The sequence below is a fragment of the Mus caroli genome, unplaced genomic scaffold, assembly GCF_978045245.1.
Source record: "Mus caroli unplaced genomic scaffold, Mus_caroli_1 scaffold_9, whole genome shotgun sequence".
NCBI classification, from domain to species: domain Eukaryota; kingdom Metazoa; phylum Chordata; class Mammalia; order Rodentia; family Muridae; genus Mus; species Mus caroli.
In genome coordinates, this window is record NW_028227264.1 from 122,739,258 (window position 1) to 122,758,128 (window position 18,871).

The following is an 18,871-nucleotide window of genomic DNA, read 5'->3' on the forward strand; positions in this document are numbered from 1 at the left end:
GGCGTGAACTCTATGTAGACTAGGCTAGCACTGAACTCCTACCTCTCTCAGCTCTGCCATCTCAGTTCTGGGATTAAAGGTATTTGCCCCCACACCTCGCTGCATGGTCTGCTTTAACTACATTTGTCTGTGTGTGTGTGTATGCACGGACATCATGTGTGTGGAGATGGAGGCCCAAGGATACCTGTAGTCACTGGTTCTCCCCTTCTACCACATGGGCCTCAGGGACTGAATGTGGATTGCTAGCCCAGTGGCAAGCATCCTCATCTTACCTACTGAATTGTCTCTTCATCTTGGGGTTTTCCATATTTTATATATTAAAGACGTAGCACAGTGGATCATTTCTCTACTTAAAACAAGAACTTCATAAGCGGCCCTCACATGTGTGTACTGTTATCTTTATACATGGGTCATGAAATTACCATGCTTTGGTATATAGGAAATAATATAAAATATGTCAGCTATAAAGGATAAGAGAAAGGCGTCTAATGGTATTTGCCATTACCTTATTCACATTAAGGTTTATAAAAAGCGGTGTGTGTGTGTGTGTGTGGGGGGTGGGCACTGTTTCACCATGTCACCTGTTAATACTGCTGTGACGTTTTGATCCAGCTGCCATCTGAGATTTACTAGGATTTCTGCTCTGAACTAATATTAGTCATTGGCCAACCAGAACTGCCTTCCCACTGGTGTAAAACAGCGAAGGACTGGGTTCTTAAATTTGAAATAACATCAGTAATGAATTTTATGTGACCAGGGCAATGGAGTAGAATGTAATTTTATTTTTACTTTATTATTTACTTTGGTACTCTTTTTGTAGTCCAGGCTGTCCTCAAGTTTGCTATGTAAAAGAAGTAGAAGCCAGGTGTGGTGGCGCATGCCTTTAATCCCAGCACTCGGGAGGCAGAAGCAGAGGCAGGCGGATTTCTGAGTTCGAGACCAGCCTGGTCTACAGAGTGAGTTCCAAGACAACCAGGGCTGCACAGAGAAACCCTGTCTTGGAAAAAAAAAAAAAAAAAAAAGAAGTAGAATAAGAATCCCTGATTGTACCCAGATACAGCTGTCTCTTGTGAGACAATGCTGGGGCCTAGCAAACACAGAAGTGGATGCTCACAGTCAGCTATTGGATGGATCACAGGGCCCCCAATGGAGGAGCTAGAGAAAGTACCCAAGGAGCTAAAGGGATCTGCAACCCTATAGGTGGAACAACATTATGAACTAACCAGTACCCCGGAGCTCTTGTCTCTAGCTGCATATGTATCGAAAGATGGCCTAGTCGGCCATCACTGGAAAGAGAGGCCCATTGGACTTGCAAACTTTATATGCCCCAGTATAGGGGAACGCCAGGGCCAAAAAGTGGGAGTGGGTGAGTAGGGGAGTTGGGGGGGGGTGTATTGGGGACTTTTTGGATAGCATTGGAAATGTAAATGAAGAAAATACCTAATTAAAAAAAAAAAAAAAAGAATCCCTGATTGTCCCAGTTTTATGTCAGAAGTGCTGGGATTATAGGTATGTATCCTAAGACCTGTTCATGCAATGGGCCACACCTAAGGCTGAGATTACAGATGTAGATCACCACCTTCTCTGGTTGTAATCTGGTTTCTATCTGGTTCACTATCTGTCTAAAAAAAGCTGACTAGAGGCTTGTTTAACATTCTGGTAGCACCCTGCACGATGACGTTTTTTAGATATTTTATATTGCCATGCTTATTTTGTATAACTATATTTATTTGGCACTTACCACATTCTCAAGAGTAGAAGATTATAGAGTTTATCTTCAGTATTGTTTCGTGGTATAGCCATAAGAAAAGGCTGGCCGAACAGTGAAGAGCCAGTATGGTGAGTGTAACTTGAGTGTCTGAATTTTTCTCTTAGGCAAACAGGAATAACTACATGTTCTGTGTCTTCTGTCCTGTTGATGTTAATTTCAAACCTACAAGGGCGACAATGACCATAAACTCTTAAGTTTTGTGTTAGTTCTGTAGACTCTCCCGGAACAGACTGTGCATGGATATTCTACTCACACGTAAATGTCATCCCGCTCCATAATACTACTCAGGTTTTCATCCACGGCAAATATCCTGTGAAATCTATGATTGTATATGTCAGTGACTATCATCTAGAAGGAAATAAATGTCTATTAAGCTGGTTTTACAATACTGAGAAACTAAAGGCTAATTTACACGTTAATATCAGAAACACCTCACCTTATCTGCAGGTACTCCCGACAATGCAGACAGTGCTGTACAAAGATCTAGTATATTTCCAATTTTGGGCACAATAACTTTGTACTAAAAACAAACAAACAAACAAAAATGTGTAATGAATTTATTACATTGGAAAAACAGTGAGTAGCTGAGCCTGGGCTGCCGCAGGCAGGAGGCTCAGAGCATCTCTCTGGGCCTGGGAGTGAGTACCTGCGTCACAATGTCCACCAAGACAACTTTGCTGGCTGGGCTCTCCCTTGGCTCACTGACTCACAGCCTACAGGTGACTTGCCCACTCTTGGGCGGTGTAGAGGTTTCCAGTCTCTAGGATGGATTCTATTTTCCTGATGACATTTCACCATAACCCTACATTGTTATGCTGTGAACTTCCCTGCTACAAAACTCTGTTCTATTTTTTACTGAACTGTGGTCCCCATAGGCCCTTGTTTGAATGCTTAGTCGTCAGGGAGTGGCACTATTTGAAAGGATTAGGAGGTGGGGCCTTGTTGGAGGACTTGTAGCACTCCACACTTAAAACTCCACACCAGGCCCAGGAGCTCTCTCTTCCCGCTGCCTGTGGATTCAGATCTAGAACTCCTAGGTACTTGTCCTGCGTCATGTCTGCCTGCTTGATACCATGTTCTCTACCAGGATAACAATGGACTAAACGTCAGAAACTTTAACTGAGCCGCCATGGTCATGGTGTCTCTCACTAAGATATGAACTTTGTCCTAGCTGTTCGTGTATGCAGAAAGAAATGTCCCACCTTCAGTGTTGGTGAGCTACAAATGACGGTCTAATTCGACACTTCTCCTACTGCCCAGTGAACACTCTGTGTCGCTCACTTGTTCACCCTACAGAAAACATTTGAAGTCCACACCATTCTTGAACTTCCTCGTCTCACTGGCTGCAGAACACCTACTTCACTTAGGAAACGGAAGCTGCTTTGATTAGGGAAGCCTAGTTGGAACCCAGAGGTGGTTGTTCCTCTCTCTGAGCCTATGGGGAGATACTTCTTTGTGTCTGTGCATACCTGACCCTAGCACCTGAGCCTGAATCCTGTCTTCTCCTTCCTTTGATGCCCAAACCCAGCAATTACCCCTTCTTTATCTACCTTAACTTGGTATAAGTGCTGAAATATACACCAGCTTAAAAACACAACAAATAATCCCAAACTCCAGACCACAACAGTCCTTTACTGCATTCCCCTAGCAGTGCCCTTATCTCCTAGAGCCCACCCACTGCTCAGTCTGTAATTCCAGCACTGCTGAGTATGTCCCCATGGCTCCCAACAGCTGTGACACTGAACCCAGGCTCAGGCCTTCCTGGAGCTTTTCCTTACCTTCAAAAGAGGAGCTGTTTGGCTTTACGAACACCTCTGTTCGTAAGACACTGTTCTTACTATGAGGAGTAAAGGTAGTTTTGTTCACAGGGTATTTTTCACTTCTACTACGTATCTACAATCTGAGATATCTGGCCAGACCCTAAAGCACTGGGTGAGTGACACAGATCTGGATGCAATTTTGCACTAATATTGACAAGTCACAGCATGGGGCATACAAGCTCCCTGGGGAGTTGAGAAAGAAAGAGAAGGTGAAAGGAAAATCTTTGAGGTGCTGTAACAGAGTTTAGCGGAGCAAAGGAGGAGCTGTCACTAGAAGGGGTCACATGTGAAGGAATAACTTGATTGAGAAACAGAAAATGTAGCTTTTTTTCTCACAAAACACTGAGGAAGCCAGTGACAGCACACAGCAAAGGCATCAGGCATCAGCTGACATTAACGTGCACCACAGGGACTCTGCACAGAATAGGCAAAGCCTAATACTAAAGACCAGAACAACAACTGAACAAGTGCTTACTAGTGAGGTTTATTACCCGTGCCTATGGGAGTCAGAGGGTAACTGTGGGAGCAGGTTCTCTCCTACCACCCCATGAGCATTAGGGACTGAACTCAAGCCTGTCAGGTTTGGCAGCAACTGCCTTTACCTCACTGAGGAATCCTGCTGGTCCTGAACCAAGTATTTTTATACCAATTTTTTATTTTTCATCAAAATTTTGAAATGCCTGAAGGTTATTTCCACTTCTGTATGATCATTAATTATCATGACTTACAATAAATACAATAGTATTATATAAATATATCATGACTTATAATAAATACATAACAGACACATACATAGACAGCAATAAACACATAAGTAAAATACAACAGTAGCTTTACTTTTGAAAGTGACCAGGAAAAAACCTACAGCATAAAGAATTTGACTCGAGGAGGACTAGAAGACGACTCAGTGGTTACGAGCACGGGCCGCTCCTCCTTAAGAGCCAGGAGCCACTCTCAGCACCCACCATGTGTGGGAGCACATGACCATCTAATACTCCAGGCCCAGGGGATCCAAACCTCATGGTACAGAGCAATATACAGGCAAAATACCCGTAATGTATAAAATAAATACATTTAAAAATATAGACAATACTACTACTATTTTTTTAAGTGGCTATCCATCCCAAATTGTAAAACAAATATCTTAGCTGTCTTTGATGTGACAAAGAAATTTGATTAAATTTATTTTTCTATGATATCCTTTAACTTCTCATATTCTAAACAGGTGCAATTCCAGAGCATTTAGTTTATAAAATCTATTATTTAATACATTTTATTAGTGCTGGAGAAACCAATAAATGTTAAAATCGTCCCATCAAGAAATAAGAATACCAAATGTAAAGGAAGGAGTCATTACTTACTTGCATAGGTTTAGCAAGTGGATCCATTCTAACTAAATAAACTTCCAAGCTACGTTCTTTTTTCATAGGCAATGGAAGAGTCAAGTAACAGAAAGGGTCAAAGGTCACTGAGATCTTAGCACACTCAGGACACACTAATGTAGACTTGAAAAGGCCATGGAATATGTCAACTATGATGGAATCATTTCGCTTTAAATGGTTTTCCCAGGCTTCTTCAGCAACCACCTACAGAGGAAATGAACACAGTTACTACGAGGTGTCAGAAGACTGTAACAATGAAGACACTAACACCATGACGTTCATTCATTTACCTTGTCTGGCCTCCCATCAGCATCTTTTAACTGGATATATGGTTTTTTCCTAATTCTATTCAAATCCTCGTGCAATCCATCCAATAGGAAAGCTAGTAGTTCTTGGCAGTCTTGCTGTTGATATCCAGAGAATTGAGGTGCAAAACGTCCTACCTGTGTCTGTAAGACAAGCAAAATCGGCTAGAGACAGGATTCCTTAAAAAGCACATAGTTGTTCTCATTTTAACCTACTTAGTATAAAGTACTTCTATGCCCCCAAGTTGTGATACATTTAAGCCATCTGAAAGTGTTCCAGTAAACCCTGTTACTGATGTGCACGCCCCTCTGGGAAGAAGGTGAGCGAACTATACTGCCTTTTAGTTTCAGCATCGTTTTGTAATTTTCTTAGTGTTTTCTTCTTTATATTTCGGTGGTTTCCTGCCAGGCTAGCTAGTGCTTGAAACCGTTCTCACACAGAGCGCTAAGGTGTCATCTGTGTCATCTAGAGTTCATAAACACAGGGGTAGCCATGTACTTTACATGGCAAGTACAATTAGATGCATTTTGTTAAGCAGTGAGTTATACATAGGGTTGGTTGTGAAGTCAGGATTAGCCTGTTACCCATATACAATAAATCCCGAGTCAGGAACTGATGACAATGTGACAAGGCTTGATGGACTCGAATCCCGCACTTCCCTAGAATGTGCTTCTGTATTTGTTCATTTAATCTGTGATACCTTTATGGAAAATAACTTGGGAAGAATCAAAACTGGTGTTCTGCCTGCACTGTCTTTGCAGCGTTTGCATACAGTGTCCACTTGAACTGGAGTTACAGACTGTAGGTAGGTAGCTACCATACAAATGCTGGGAACTGAACCCTGGTCCCCTGGAGAAGCAGCCAGTGCTCTTAACCGCACAGCCATCTCTTCAGCTCTGATTCATTTTTTAGGAACAGCTAGATGATTGACAAAATATTTCTTAGCAGGTGATCTAGGAATGCCACTTACCTGTAAAGACCATGGCTTATAATAACTTCTCACTAAGGGTAAGATCTAAGTAATTACATCATACATACAAACACCCAAGTGTAAAAACCAGATTGAAAATACAATCAGTGACTATTTGACAGTTGTTTTATAAATTAGTTTCATTCTGATTTTGTTTTTTACAGTCTACAATGACCACAGGATAAACTTAATGGCATGTTCCAATGAAGCTTAAAACATTCATGTAGTGTTTCCAGAGATAGTCTTGACCATTCTGAAGCTCATCAGTGTAACTATGTGTGTCTGACCATGTGTGCACACGTGAATGCAAACACCCATGGAGGTCAGAAGGGGGCGTCAGACCTTCTCCTGTGTGAGTTACACAGGCATTTCTGAGCCACCTTATGTTAGTCCTCTAGGAGTGTAGCAATTGCTCTTAACTCTAAGCCATTCCTCTCCAACCCATTTCTAGACATTAAGAAAACAAAACCCAAATAAAAACCCCTAATCAGGAGAAATATAAATGGCTCCTTGTGCTGAGTAACAGTTAACACTTAAGTGAGGCTTTCAGGTCACTCACTTCCCAAACTTTTAGTCAGTCACTACTAACAAACAAAACCACCAATACTTGTTGCTGCAAAATTTGCTGCATGCCATGTCTCTGTCTTTCTGAGGCCAGGAGACACTGCGATGGGATTCTCAGCTCTCAACTGAGGAGTTTGTTGTTGTGTTGTTGATCCTCTGGAGACAAAAGCACACTAGCTGAGAATAAGTTTACCACACTAACCTTAAATGCTCTTGGAGTGACGTAGCTAAACTTTCCAGACCACATTTGCTTGATGAGTTCAGCGTATGATTTAGCTATTTCACCTCTCATTCCTAAGGGATTGTCAAAATTCAGCTCTTCTTGGTACTTATCATTGAGGAAATATTCAGTAAGTGGAGGTGTGTTGCTCAAACACTGAAAGGAACAAAAAATATTTTGAAGTAAAAGAAACCACACGCCGCACACTGAAACTGTTAAAATGGCGAGAAAAGCAAGTCAGTTCACACAGAGCAGTAGAAACGGACCCTTGTGCTGAGTAACAGTTAGCACCCCAGCGAGGCTTTCTGAGCACTCACTTCCCAAACTTCCAGTCAGCCACTACAACAAACAAAACCACCAATACTTGTTGCTGCAAAATCTGCATAATTTTAATCACAACAAACTACCTGTTAACTGGGGGCGAAGCTCAGCGGTTCCTTTCCTTCTTGACTTGATGGGCAGAAACTATGGACTGTCTAAGCACCCCAGGCACTGTAAAGTAGCCTGGGTAGGTAAAAACTGAGATGGCGTGCAAGGAAAACAAAACAAAACAAAACAAAACAACTTAAAAGAGGTACAGATGGTTTATGGTATCCATGGACTCAAATCAATTGCAGATAGGAAAATAATTTGGAAAAAATTACATTCATGCTGAACAAAATGTTTTTTGGTCATTCTACTCCAGTCAGGACAATAATAAAGGTATTATAAGGAATCTAGAGATGACTTATGTGATGACCATAAACCTCTTAATATACAGTGCTTGTGGATTTCGATACCAACAGCTCACGGATACCATCACAACCACTATACTTACTACTTCCGCAGCCAGCGCCTTATCATAAAGGTGCAGGTTTAAGCCTGTCACTCAGCTGGTAGTGGTGATTAGAAAGGGGAGAACCGACCAGGAAAGCCTCCCGAAAACCAACTTTAGGCAAACTCTGGATATGTTCTTTCAAAACTCTTAATAACAATTTAATTTTCATTTATGAAAAACTGCAAAGTTTTCTTTCAATTCTTTTTGAATAAATTCCTAATAAAAAATTTCAAAGATGGTAGAAATATATTTTTCCACAGTATTTTTTTCCAAGATGATTTGGGGTAACGTTAAGTCGATGCTGCCTTGTGCTTTCCCCTAGGGGGAGGGAAGACCATGCTGCCTTATTAACGGTGTTTCACATATGCAATGTCTCACATACATATGGACTCAAGTAAGTCACATCAATGTCCAATATAAATCATGTCCTGGGACAGTGGAAAAGTGCTGCATGAGAAATCACTTGCTTGTATGGAAAGTTTTTTTTTTTTTTTTAATTTATTTACATTTCTTTTTTTTTGATTTTTAATATTTTTATTACATATTTTCCTCAATTACATTTCCAATGCTATCCCAAAAGTCCCCCATAGCGCCCCCCACTTCCCTACCCACCCATTCCCATTCTTTTGGCCCTGGCATTCCCCTATATTGGGGCATATAAAGTTTGCAAGTCCAATGGGCCTCTCTTTCCATTGATCGCCGACTAGGTCATCTTTCAATACATATGCAGCTAGAGACAAGAGCTCCGGGGTTCTGGTTAGTACATCATGTTGTTCCAACTATAGGGTTGCAGATCCCTTTAGCTCCTTGGGTACTTTCTCTAGCTTCTCCATTGGGAGCCCTGTGATACATCCAATAGCTGACTGTGAACATCCACTCCTGTGTTTGCTAGGCCCCGGCATCGTCTCACAAGAGACAGCTATATCAGGGTCCTTTCAGCAAAATCTTGCTAGTGTATGCAATGGTGTCAGCGTTTGGAAGCTGATTATGGGATGGATCCCTGGATACGGCAGTCTCTAAATGGTCCATCCTTTCATCACAGCTACGAACTTTGTCTCTGTAACTCCTTCCCTGGGTGTTTTGTTCCCAATTCTAAGAAGGTGCACAGTGTCCACACTTTGGTCTTCATTCTTCTTGAGTTTCATGCATTTAGCAAATTGTATCTTATATCTTGGGTAACCTAAGTTTTGGGCTAATATCCACTTATCAGTGAATACATATTGTGTGAGTTCTTTTGTGATTGTGTTACTTCACTCAAGATGATGCCCTCCAGGTCCATCCATTTGGCTAGGAATTTCATAAATTCATTCTTTTTAATAGCTGAGTAGTACTCCATTGTGTAAATGTACCATAATTTCTGTATCCATTCCTCTGTTGAGGGACATCTGGGTTCTTTCCAGCTTCTGGCTATTATAAATAGGGCTGCTATGAACATAGTGGAGCATGTGTCCTTTTTACCGGTTGGGACATCTTCTGGATATATGCCCAGGAGAGGTATTGCTGGATCCTCCGGTAGTACTATGTCCAATTTTCTGAGGAACCGCCAGACTGATTTCCAGAGTGGTTGTACAAGCTTGCAATCCCACCAACAATGGAGGAGTGTTCCTCTTTCTCCACATCCTCGCCAGCATCTGCTGTCACCTGAATTTTTGATCTTAGCCATTCTGACTGGTGTGAGGTGGAATCTCAGGGTTGTTTTGATTTGCATTTCCCTGATGATTAAGGATGTTGAACATTTTTTCAGGTGTTTCTCTGCCATTCGGTATTCCTCAGGTGAGAATTCTTTGTTCAGTTCTGAGCCCCATTTTTTAATGGGGTTATTTGACTTTCTGGAGTCCACCTTCTTGAGTTCTTTATATATATTGGATATTAGTCCCTTATCTGATTTAGGATAGGTGAAGATCCTTTCCCAATCTGTTGGTGGTTTTTTTGTCTTATTGATGGTGTCTTTAGCCTTGCAGAAGCTTTGTAGTTTCATGAGGTCCCACTTGTCAATTCTCGATCTTACAGCACAAGCCATTACTGTTCTATTCAGGAATTTTTCCCCTGTGCCCATATCTTCAAGGCTTTTCCCCACTTTCTCCTCTATAAGTTTCAGTGTCTCTGGTTTTATGTGAAGTTCCTTGATCCACTTAGACTTGACCTTAGTACAAGGAGATAGGAATGGATCGATTCGCATTCTTCTACATGTTAACAACCAGTTGTGCCAGCACCATTTGTTGAAAATGCTGTCTTTCTTCCACTGGATGTTTTTAGCTCCCTTGTCGAAGATCAAGTGACCGTAGGTGTGTGGGTTCATTTCTGGGTCTTCAATTCTATTCCATTGGTCTATCTGTCTGTCACTATACCAGTACCATGCAGTTTTTATCACAATTGCTCTGTAGTAGAGCTTTAGGTCCGGCATGGTGATTCCACCAGAGGTTCTTTTATCCTTGAGAAGAGTTTTTGCTATCCTAGGTTTTTTGTTATTCCAGATGAATTTGCAGATTGCACTTTCTAATTCGTTGAAGAATTGATTTGGAATTTTGATGGGGATTGCATTGAATCTGTAGATTGCTTTTGGCAAGATAGCCATTTTTACAATGTTGATCCTGCCAATCCATGAGCATGGGAGATCTTTCCATCTTCTGAGATCTTCTATAATTTCTTTCTTCAGAGACTTGAAGTTTTTATTATACAGATCTTTCACTTCCTTAGAGTTACGCCAAGATATTTTATATTATTTGTGACTATTGAGAAGGGTGTTGTTTCCCTAATTTCTTTCTCAGCCTGTTTATTCTTTGTGTAGAGAAAGGCCATTGATTTGTTTGAGTTAATTTTATATCCAGCTACTTCACCGAAGCTGTTTATCAGGCTTAGGAGTTCTCTGGTGGAATTTTTAGGGTCACTTATATATACTATCATATCATCTGCAAAAAGTGATATTTTGACTTCATCTTTTCCAATTTGTATCCCTTTGATCTCCTTTTGTTGTCGAATTGCTCTGGCTAGGACTTCAAGTACAATGTTGAATAGGTATGGAGAAAGTGGACAGCCTTGTCTAGTCCCTGATTTTAGAGGGATTGCTTCAAGCTTCTGACCATTTACTTTGATGTTGGCTACTGGTTTGCTGTAGATTGCTTTTATCATGTTTAGGTATGGGCCTTGAATTCCTGATCTTTCCAAGACTTTTATCATGAATGGGTGTTGGATCTTGTCAAATGCTTTTTCCGCATCTAACGAGATGACCATGTGGTTTTTGTCTTTGAGTTTGTTTATATACTGGATTACGTTGATGGATTTCCGTATATTGAACCATCCCTGCATCCCTGGGATGAAACCTACTTGGTCAGGATGGATGATTGTTTTGATGTGTTCTTGGATTCGGTTAGCAAGAACTTTATTGAGGATTTTTGCATCAATATTCATAAGGGATATTGGTCTGAAGTTTTCTATCTTTGTTGGGTCTTTTTGTGGTTTAGGTATCAGAGTAATTGTGGCTTCATAGAATGAGTTGGGTAGAGTACCTTCTGTTTCTATTTTGTGGAATAGTTTGTGAAGAACTGGGATTAGATCTTCTTTGAAGGTCTGATAGAACTCTGCACTAAACCCATCTGGTCCTGGGCTTTTTTTAGTTGGGAGACTATTAATGACTGCTTCTATTTCTTTGGGGGATATAGGGCTGTTTAGATCATTAACCTGATCTTGATTCAACTTTGGTACCTGGTATCTGTCTAGGAACTTCTCCATTTCATCCAGGTTCTCCAGTTTTGTTGAGTATAGTCTTTGGTAGAAGGATCTGATGGTGTTTTGGATGTCTTCAGGATCTGTTGTTATGTCTCCTTTTTCATTTCTGATTTTGTTAATTAGGATGCTTTCCCTGTGCCCTCTAGTGAGTCTGGCTAAGGGTTTATCTATCTTGTTGATTTTCTCAAAGAACCAGCTCCTTGATTGGTTGATTCTTTGAATAGTTCTTCTTGTTTCCACTTGGTTGATTTCGCCCCTGAGGTTGATTATTTCCTGCCGTCTACTCCTCTTGGGTGAATTTGCTTCCTTTTGTTCTAGTGCTTTTAGGTATGTTGTCAAGCTGCTAATGTGTGCTCTCTCTAGTTTCCTTTTGGAGGCACTCAGAGCTATGAGTTTTCCTCTTAGAAATGCTTTCATTGCATCCCATAAGTTTGAGTATGTTGTGGCTTCATTTTCATTGAACTCTAAAAAGTCCTTAATTTCTTTCTTTATTCCTTCCTTGACCAAGGTATCATTGAGAAGAGTGTTGTTCAGTTTCCACGTGAAGGTTGGCTTTCTATTATTTGTTATTGAAGATCAGCTTTAGTCCATGGTGATCTGATAGGATGCATGGGGCAATTTCAATATTTTTGTATGTGTTGAGGCCTGTTTTGTGACCAATTATGTGGTCAATTTTGGAGAAGGTACCATGAGGTGCTGAGAAGAAGGTATATCCTTTTGTTTTAGGATAGAATGTTCTGTAGATATCTGCCAGATCCATTTGATTCATAATTTCTCTTAGTTTCTCTGTGTCCCTGTTTAGTTTCTGTTTCCATGATCTGTCCATTGGTGAAAGTGGTGTGTTGAAGTCTCCCACTATTATTGTATGAGGTGCAATGTGTGCTTTGAGATTTACTAAAGTTTCTTTAATGAATGTGGCTGCCTTTGTATTTGGAGCATAGATATTCAGGATTGATAGTTCCTCTTGGAGGATTTTACCTTTGATGAGTATGAAGTGTCCCTCCCTGTCTTTTTTAATGACTTTCGGTTGGAAGTCAATCTTATCAGATATTAGAATGGCTACTCCAGCTTGTTTCTTCATACCATTTGCTTGGAAAATTGTTTTCCAGCCTTTCATTCTGAGGTAGTGTCTATCTTTTTCTCTGAGATGAGTTTCCTGTAAGCAGCAAAATGTTGGGTCTTGTTTGTGTAGCCAGTTTGTTAGTCTATGTCTTTTTATCGGGGAGTTGAGTCCATTGATATTAAGAGATATTAAGGAAAAGTAATTGTTGTTTCCTGTTATTTTTGTTGTTAAAGTTGGCATTCTGTTCTTGTGGCTGTCTTCTTTTAGGTTTGTTGAGGGATTAGTCTATGTCTTTTTATCGGGGAGTTGAGTCCATTGATATTAAGAGATATTAAGGAAAAGTAATTGTTGTTTCCTGTTATTTTTGTTGTTAAAGTTGGCATTCTGTTCTTGTGGCTGTCTTCTTTTAGGTTTGTTGAGGGATTACCTTCTTGTTGTTTCTAGGGCGTGGTTCCTGTCCTTGTATTGGTTTTTTTCTGTTATTATCCTTTGAAGGGCTGGATTCGTGGAGAGATAATGTGTGAATTTGGTTTTGTCGTGGAATACTTTGGTTTCTCCATCTATGTTAATTGAGAGTTTGGCTGGGTATAGTAGCCTGGGCTGGAATTTGTGTTCTTTTAGTGTCTGTATAACATCCGTCCAGGATCTTCTGGCTTTCATAGTCTCTGGTGAAAAATCTGGTGTAATTCTGATAGGCTTGCCTTTATATGTTACTTGGCCTTTTTCTCTTACTGCTTTTAGTATTCTATCTTTATTTAGAGCATTTGTTGTTCTGATTATTATGTGTCGGGAGGTATTTCTTTTCTGGTCCAGTCTATTTGGAGTTCTGTAGGCTTCTTGTATGTTCATGGGCATCTCTTTCTTTAGATTTGGGAAGTTTTCTTCTATAATTTTGTTGAAGATGTTTGCTGGTCCTTTGAGTTGAAAATCTTCATTCTCATCCACTCCTATTATCCGTAGGTTTGGTCTTCTCATTGTGTCCTGTATTTCTTGGATGTTTTGAGTTAGGATCATTTTGCATTTTACATTTTCCTTGATTGTTGTGCCGATGTTCTCTATGGAATCTTCTGCACCTGAGATTCTCTCTTCCATCTCTTTTATTCTATCGCTGATGCTGGTATCTATGGTTCCAGATTTCTTTCCTAGGGTTTCTATCTCCAGTGTTGCCTCATTTTGGGTTTTCTTTATTGTGTCTACTTCCCTTTTTAGGTCTAGTATGGTTTTGTTCATTTCCATCATCTGTTTGGATGTGTTTTCCTGTTTTTCATTAAGGACTTCTACCTGTTTGATTATGTTATCCTGTTTTTCTTTAAGGATTTGTAACTCTTTAGCAGTGTTCTCCTGCAATTCTTTAAGGGATTTTTGTGCTTCCTCTTTAATGTCTTCTACCTGTTTACCAGTGTTCCTTTGTATTTCTTTAAGTGTGTTATTAAAGTCCTTCTTGCAGTCCTCTACCATCATCAGGAGATATGCTTTTAGATCCGTGTCTAGCTTTTCCGGTGTGTTGGGGTGCCCTGGACTGGGCGAAGTGGGAGTGCTGGGTTCTGATGATGGTGAGTGGTCTTGGTTTCTGTTAGTAAGATTATTACGTTTACCTTTCGCCATCTGGTAATCTCTGGGGTTAGTTGTTGTCGTTGTCACTGTTTAAAGATTGGAGCAGAAGCTGTGTTCCACTCACCAGCAGTCTCAAAATCCTGTGGCGGGGGTCGTGGGTGGCTGGCGGTACCCCGGTGCTGGTCCAGCCGGAAGAGGCCTGTGGTCCTACTCAGGCCGGTTTTCTGCTTCCCTAACTAATGCAGTCTCTGGTCCCGCGCGCAATTGGATTGGAGCAGAAGCTGTGTTCCACTCTCTAGAAGTCTTAAGATCCTGTGGCGGGTGTTGTGGGTAGCTGGCGAGTGTCAGCCGACCCTGTGCCCTAGCTGCCCCGGTGCTTTTCTCCTTGTATGGAAAGTTTTAAAGATCCATTTTGTTGAGCCTCAATTAATATTCATGGAGATCAAAGTTTTTGAGAGCTGGTATGCCACCACGCTGCATGAAGTTAAATAGGCTTCACAGCTATGTAAAGCCCAGCTTGCTGGGTGTTCATACAGGTAATGTAAATTATGTCTGTATTACGTAGTCTGGCAAAACAAGCATATTTTACTTTTATTTACTTCTTTCAAGTATCTTATGTTACTCATTTTTTGGTCTCGATTATATATTTACAAAAGTGTGTTTCCTGACTCGTCCTAATACCGCCACAGTTTGGATGTTGTCTAAATTGAGTTGCACCCTATCCCTCAGGATGGACTTGGAACTTACTTGTGTCACGGAATGCACTGTTCTGACTCTCCAAGGCCCGCCTGAGGTGCCCTCAGCTGGCAGAGAGGAACCAGTCACTCTGAGTTCCCAACATCCCCACTCCCAACCTCTTACTGTACTCCTGATTCTGAGACAAGATTTTAAGTTGCCCAGGCTGGCCTTGAGCTCACTCTGTATCACAAACAGCCATGAACTTTAATTTTCTGTCCTCAGTCCCTAGAGCAGCTAGCGTTACAGGGACGTGGTGAGGCCTCACTGATACTCTGTGATGCAGGCTGGGCTCTGCAGAGCTTCCGAGTCCTTTACATTTGCTTCCACTATAGACTCTGTCTTTGTATTAAAAGCTACGCATCGGGTAGTGGAGAGATAACGGAGATGGTAATTAAGGGAAGGATACTTTCTATGTTTCTTCCCAGGTCCTTTATGTCCCACCTGAGTTTCATTTTCTCCTTTTGTATTACACTTCACTTTTACTACAAACTCAGCACTAGAGGAGGACAGGCCACATGGATACACCACACCACAGATGCCATTACTTAGCAGAAGTATCCCGATCTGCCACAAGCAGGATCAACGGTAAGAAGACATTGGGCAAAGGGGCCAGTCACAGTAGTATCTGACAGCACTTAGTTTGCAAATCCTCACTTTGTGATTTGGTCAGGGTTATATTAATGCAGCATCTCACTAAAGTCTATTACTACACATATACAAACAACCACATTTATGGCTTTACAAATAGCTAAAAAAAAAAAACCCAAGTGTTACAAACATGAATAAATTCTGAACTTCATTTTTGCTTAATTATTCATGTGCTATAAGTCCTTGACTTGTAAGACCTTCCAAATATAACTGAAGAAAAATTACCTCTCTCTTCGTACCCAGTGATCTTTTAAATATGTTTTTAACCATGTTAATGCCTTGCTATAAAGCCTTTAATAAAGCCTTGCATTCATACTGGGTCAGTTCTTAGACAAGCCTCTTTACTCATCCTGGTCCCTTGCCAATCCCTTTGTGCTGCCCACTGCCAGCCGCTGGACTGCAATACTCCTCTCTGCTGGACGCGCACAGCCTCCTGCCTTCCTAAATGAGAGCAGGCGTTTCCTGCTGCACCTGTGCTGCCTAGTGTTCCTTCCCTCGGAGCCCAGCTCGCATCATGACGTTATTGTTGGTCTATGTCCTGTGGGCTGTGACCTCCAAGACAGTCTATGTATCTGTACTCTCAGCATTGAGTTTATCACTTAGTCCATGCATAATACGTATACATGTTTATTAACAACCTTCTGCCAGGATTTACTAATGCCTTTATTCTCTCAGCCTTTATTTTCCTCTCAATCTTAGCATACAATACTCAATTGTTTTTTGTCAAACGAAGTCTTCGCACATGTGGTAAATATATATTTGCTTATTAAAATAGTATCAAAAGTACCTCAAAAGCCCAGGGATGAAGCAAAAGGGCAGTGTGCACTGGAAACACTCCAGTCTATGCCTGACTTTCTTTTCTGTTGGTTTTACAGTGAGACTCTTTCGATTTTTCTAGACTAGCATTTATTTTCACAGGGACATATGCCAGTTTGAACTCATTATAATTCAGTACTGCCAAATTAAATAATGAAATACAAATACTTTTAACAAGTGGGGCCTGTATTACCCATGGAAATGCCCTAACCAATATTTGAATTTACACATTCCACTTGCTGACTATAATTTGTTAGAAAACTTTCAAGTTGGGTTTTCGGATTATTTGTGAGAGCATATGAATACAGAAACCCAATAGCTATTGTTTGACTAATGCAAATCACAATAATAACTAAAGTGATATCAGAAAATTCTCTGAATCTTGAAAACACTAGTACATCAGAAGTTCTGCTCTTTACAGCACGTAAGGACTAGTTACTAGAACGGCTGCACAAACGTCAAGATACAGGCAGAGTAAAGGTTAAGCATCCAAGTGCTCCCTCCCATACTGTAGGAGCGCTGCCATCCACCTTCAACAGCACCATTCTGGGAGAAAAGAAGAAACCAGGTTTTAAATTCTGGTTGTGTTGCTGTTTGATCTGAAATTATTACACACAACCCATCATTTTAAGTTTTTATATGAGCCTATCTTAAAATCATAAAAGTCTTTGATGACTGAAACATCTGCTTGGACTGCTGCTATTAAACACGGGGCTCTAAAGAATAAGTCCCTCCTTAAATATACATATGTGCACATTTCTTCACATTTACAGCATGAAATTATCCTTTCAGCCACAAAGATCTTTGGTTGATAGAATATGGACTAAAAGTCTAAAGTTAAGACTGTCCCGGCAGTCTAACTGCTTCCGTGATATAAAATTGAACAAGACAACTCTAGCTGCATAAGAAATATGGCAGTGGTCAGCAGAACCAGACCACATGAGCATGCTGTATGAAAAAGCAAAGGTAGGCACGCAATTAGTTCATCGACTGCTTTGGAAATTTCTGCCATGACACCTGTCTCTGTTCATTTATTGAAATTCAACTATTTGACACCATCACACATCAAAATCAAGAAAATCAGGTCTCCTAATTATCTGTAATAAGATGGGGCCCAAATATGAGGAAGCACTGATATTAAGACACACATGTACATGTTTTTGAGATAGGGTCCTATTACATAGCCAAGGTTGAATATGAAATCCTGATCTTCCTCCCTTAGCTTCCCTACTGCTGGGAATAAAATACAGAGATCTTACATCATGTTTTGTTTTAATTATAATGGGCTTAAAAGAGTTTGCTCTTCAAATGGAAGATAAAGTGTTTGAAGATTATATTAAAAAGAAAGTAATATTCTTGAAAAAGTCACAATGAAGCTACTAACAAGCACAAAACTTCAATACTAATTAAAAATAAAGCAATCACCAGATATAAGAGATTCTTAACAGTATCTTCAACTGTTACTGCAAAAGAGGAAAAGAGTAAGCGACTTACATTAATAAATAGTACTGTACTTGACAACTGGGCTAAATACTTCATATTTAAATATTCAAACATGATCGCTATGCAAGCTAATAGTGTACACAATTGTCAAGGACAACAGACATTTAAGTGTGAACAATCTAACTTGTCCATGGTGTCATGTGCATTTCCAATGTCGTTCTCGTTACAGAATGAAGAGAAGGGGCTGATGAACAAGCACCACAGTCATGAGAGCATGCACAAGAGTAGGCCAGCAAAGGTCAGACCAAACCCCAGCACAAAGAAAGGAGGTAGCATGGAACCCCACCCCTGGTCAAGGAGCTAGTGACAAGTGACAAATACAGGAAATGGAGCGTAGTCCCTGATAAGCCTGATAAGCCGACAGGCCACATGTCCAGAAATAAAAGGGCAACACAAATTGGATTTGATGAGTTTAAAAAACAATCAAAAACCAAAGGACACAAAGTTAGGTGGATGTGTAAACATTAAGGCAGCGGGGTGACCATGAGCAAAACATTACAGAATTCCCAAAGAACTAATTAAAAATAAATATACGCTGAGAATATAAGCAAATCAATGAGAAGTGACTGCTCGGTATCTGTTTCTGGAAGGGCCGTGTGTACTTGTGTGCTCTATACTGGACCCTGGAGATGATTACTGTTACTGACTCTTCTGGGTACCTGCACTTCTAACTCACTCACAGAGCCTCAGCATCTAGTCCAATGCTGGCCTGACAGCCCAAACCAGCGTTAACCAAGTGATAGCGGAGAAGGGAGAGACACAAACAGTCCCAGGAGAGACTCAGACACTGGTACAGGAAGAGACTCATGAAATTGCTCCAAATTATTGGTTATAATTCTTATCCAACAGTTATGCAAGTTCAAAAAGTCCTCTTAATATCTAAAGAGATCCTATGTGCACTTAACGCGGGAAAACAACGCCTGTCAGCGTCCCAATGTCTGCCAAGCTACATCTATACGAGCTAAAACTGCTG

At 40.6% G+C, this 18,871-nt stretch overlaps 1 protein-coding gene across 6 annotated transcripts in view; it reads right to left on the reverse strand.

Moving 5' to 3' along the window:
• The window catches only part of Usp15 (ubiquitin specific peptidase 15), a 97,646-nt gene that overhangs the window by 15,191 nt on the left and 63,584 nt on the right, over positions 1 to 18,871 (reverse strand). For all 6 annotated transcript variants that reach the window (XM_021173675.3, XM_021173674.3, XM_085843219.1 and 3 more), the window contains 6 exons: positions 7,016 to 7,189; positions 5,264 to 5,422; positions 4,953 to 5,177; positions 2,208 to 2,291; positions 2,025 to 2,119; positions 1,742 to 1,933 (listed from right to left, as the gene is read on the reverse strand). In XM_021173675.3, coding sequence (XP_021029334.1) covers positions 1,742 to 1,933; positions 2,025 to 2,119; positions 2,208 to 2,291; positions 4,953 to 5,177; positions 5,264 to 5,422; positions 7,016 to 7,189 — 929 coding nt within the window. The remainder of the gene's footprint in view (positions 1 to 1,741; positions 1,934 to 2,024; positions 2,120 to 2,207; positions 2,292 to 4,952; positions 5,178 to 5,263; positions 5,423 to 7,015; positions 7,190 to 18,871) is intronic.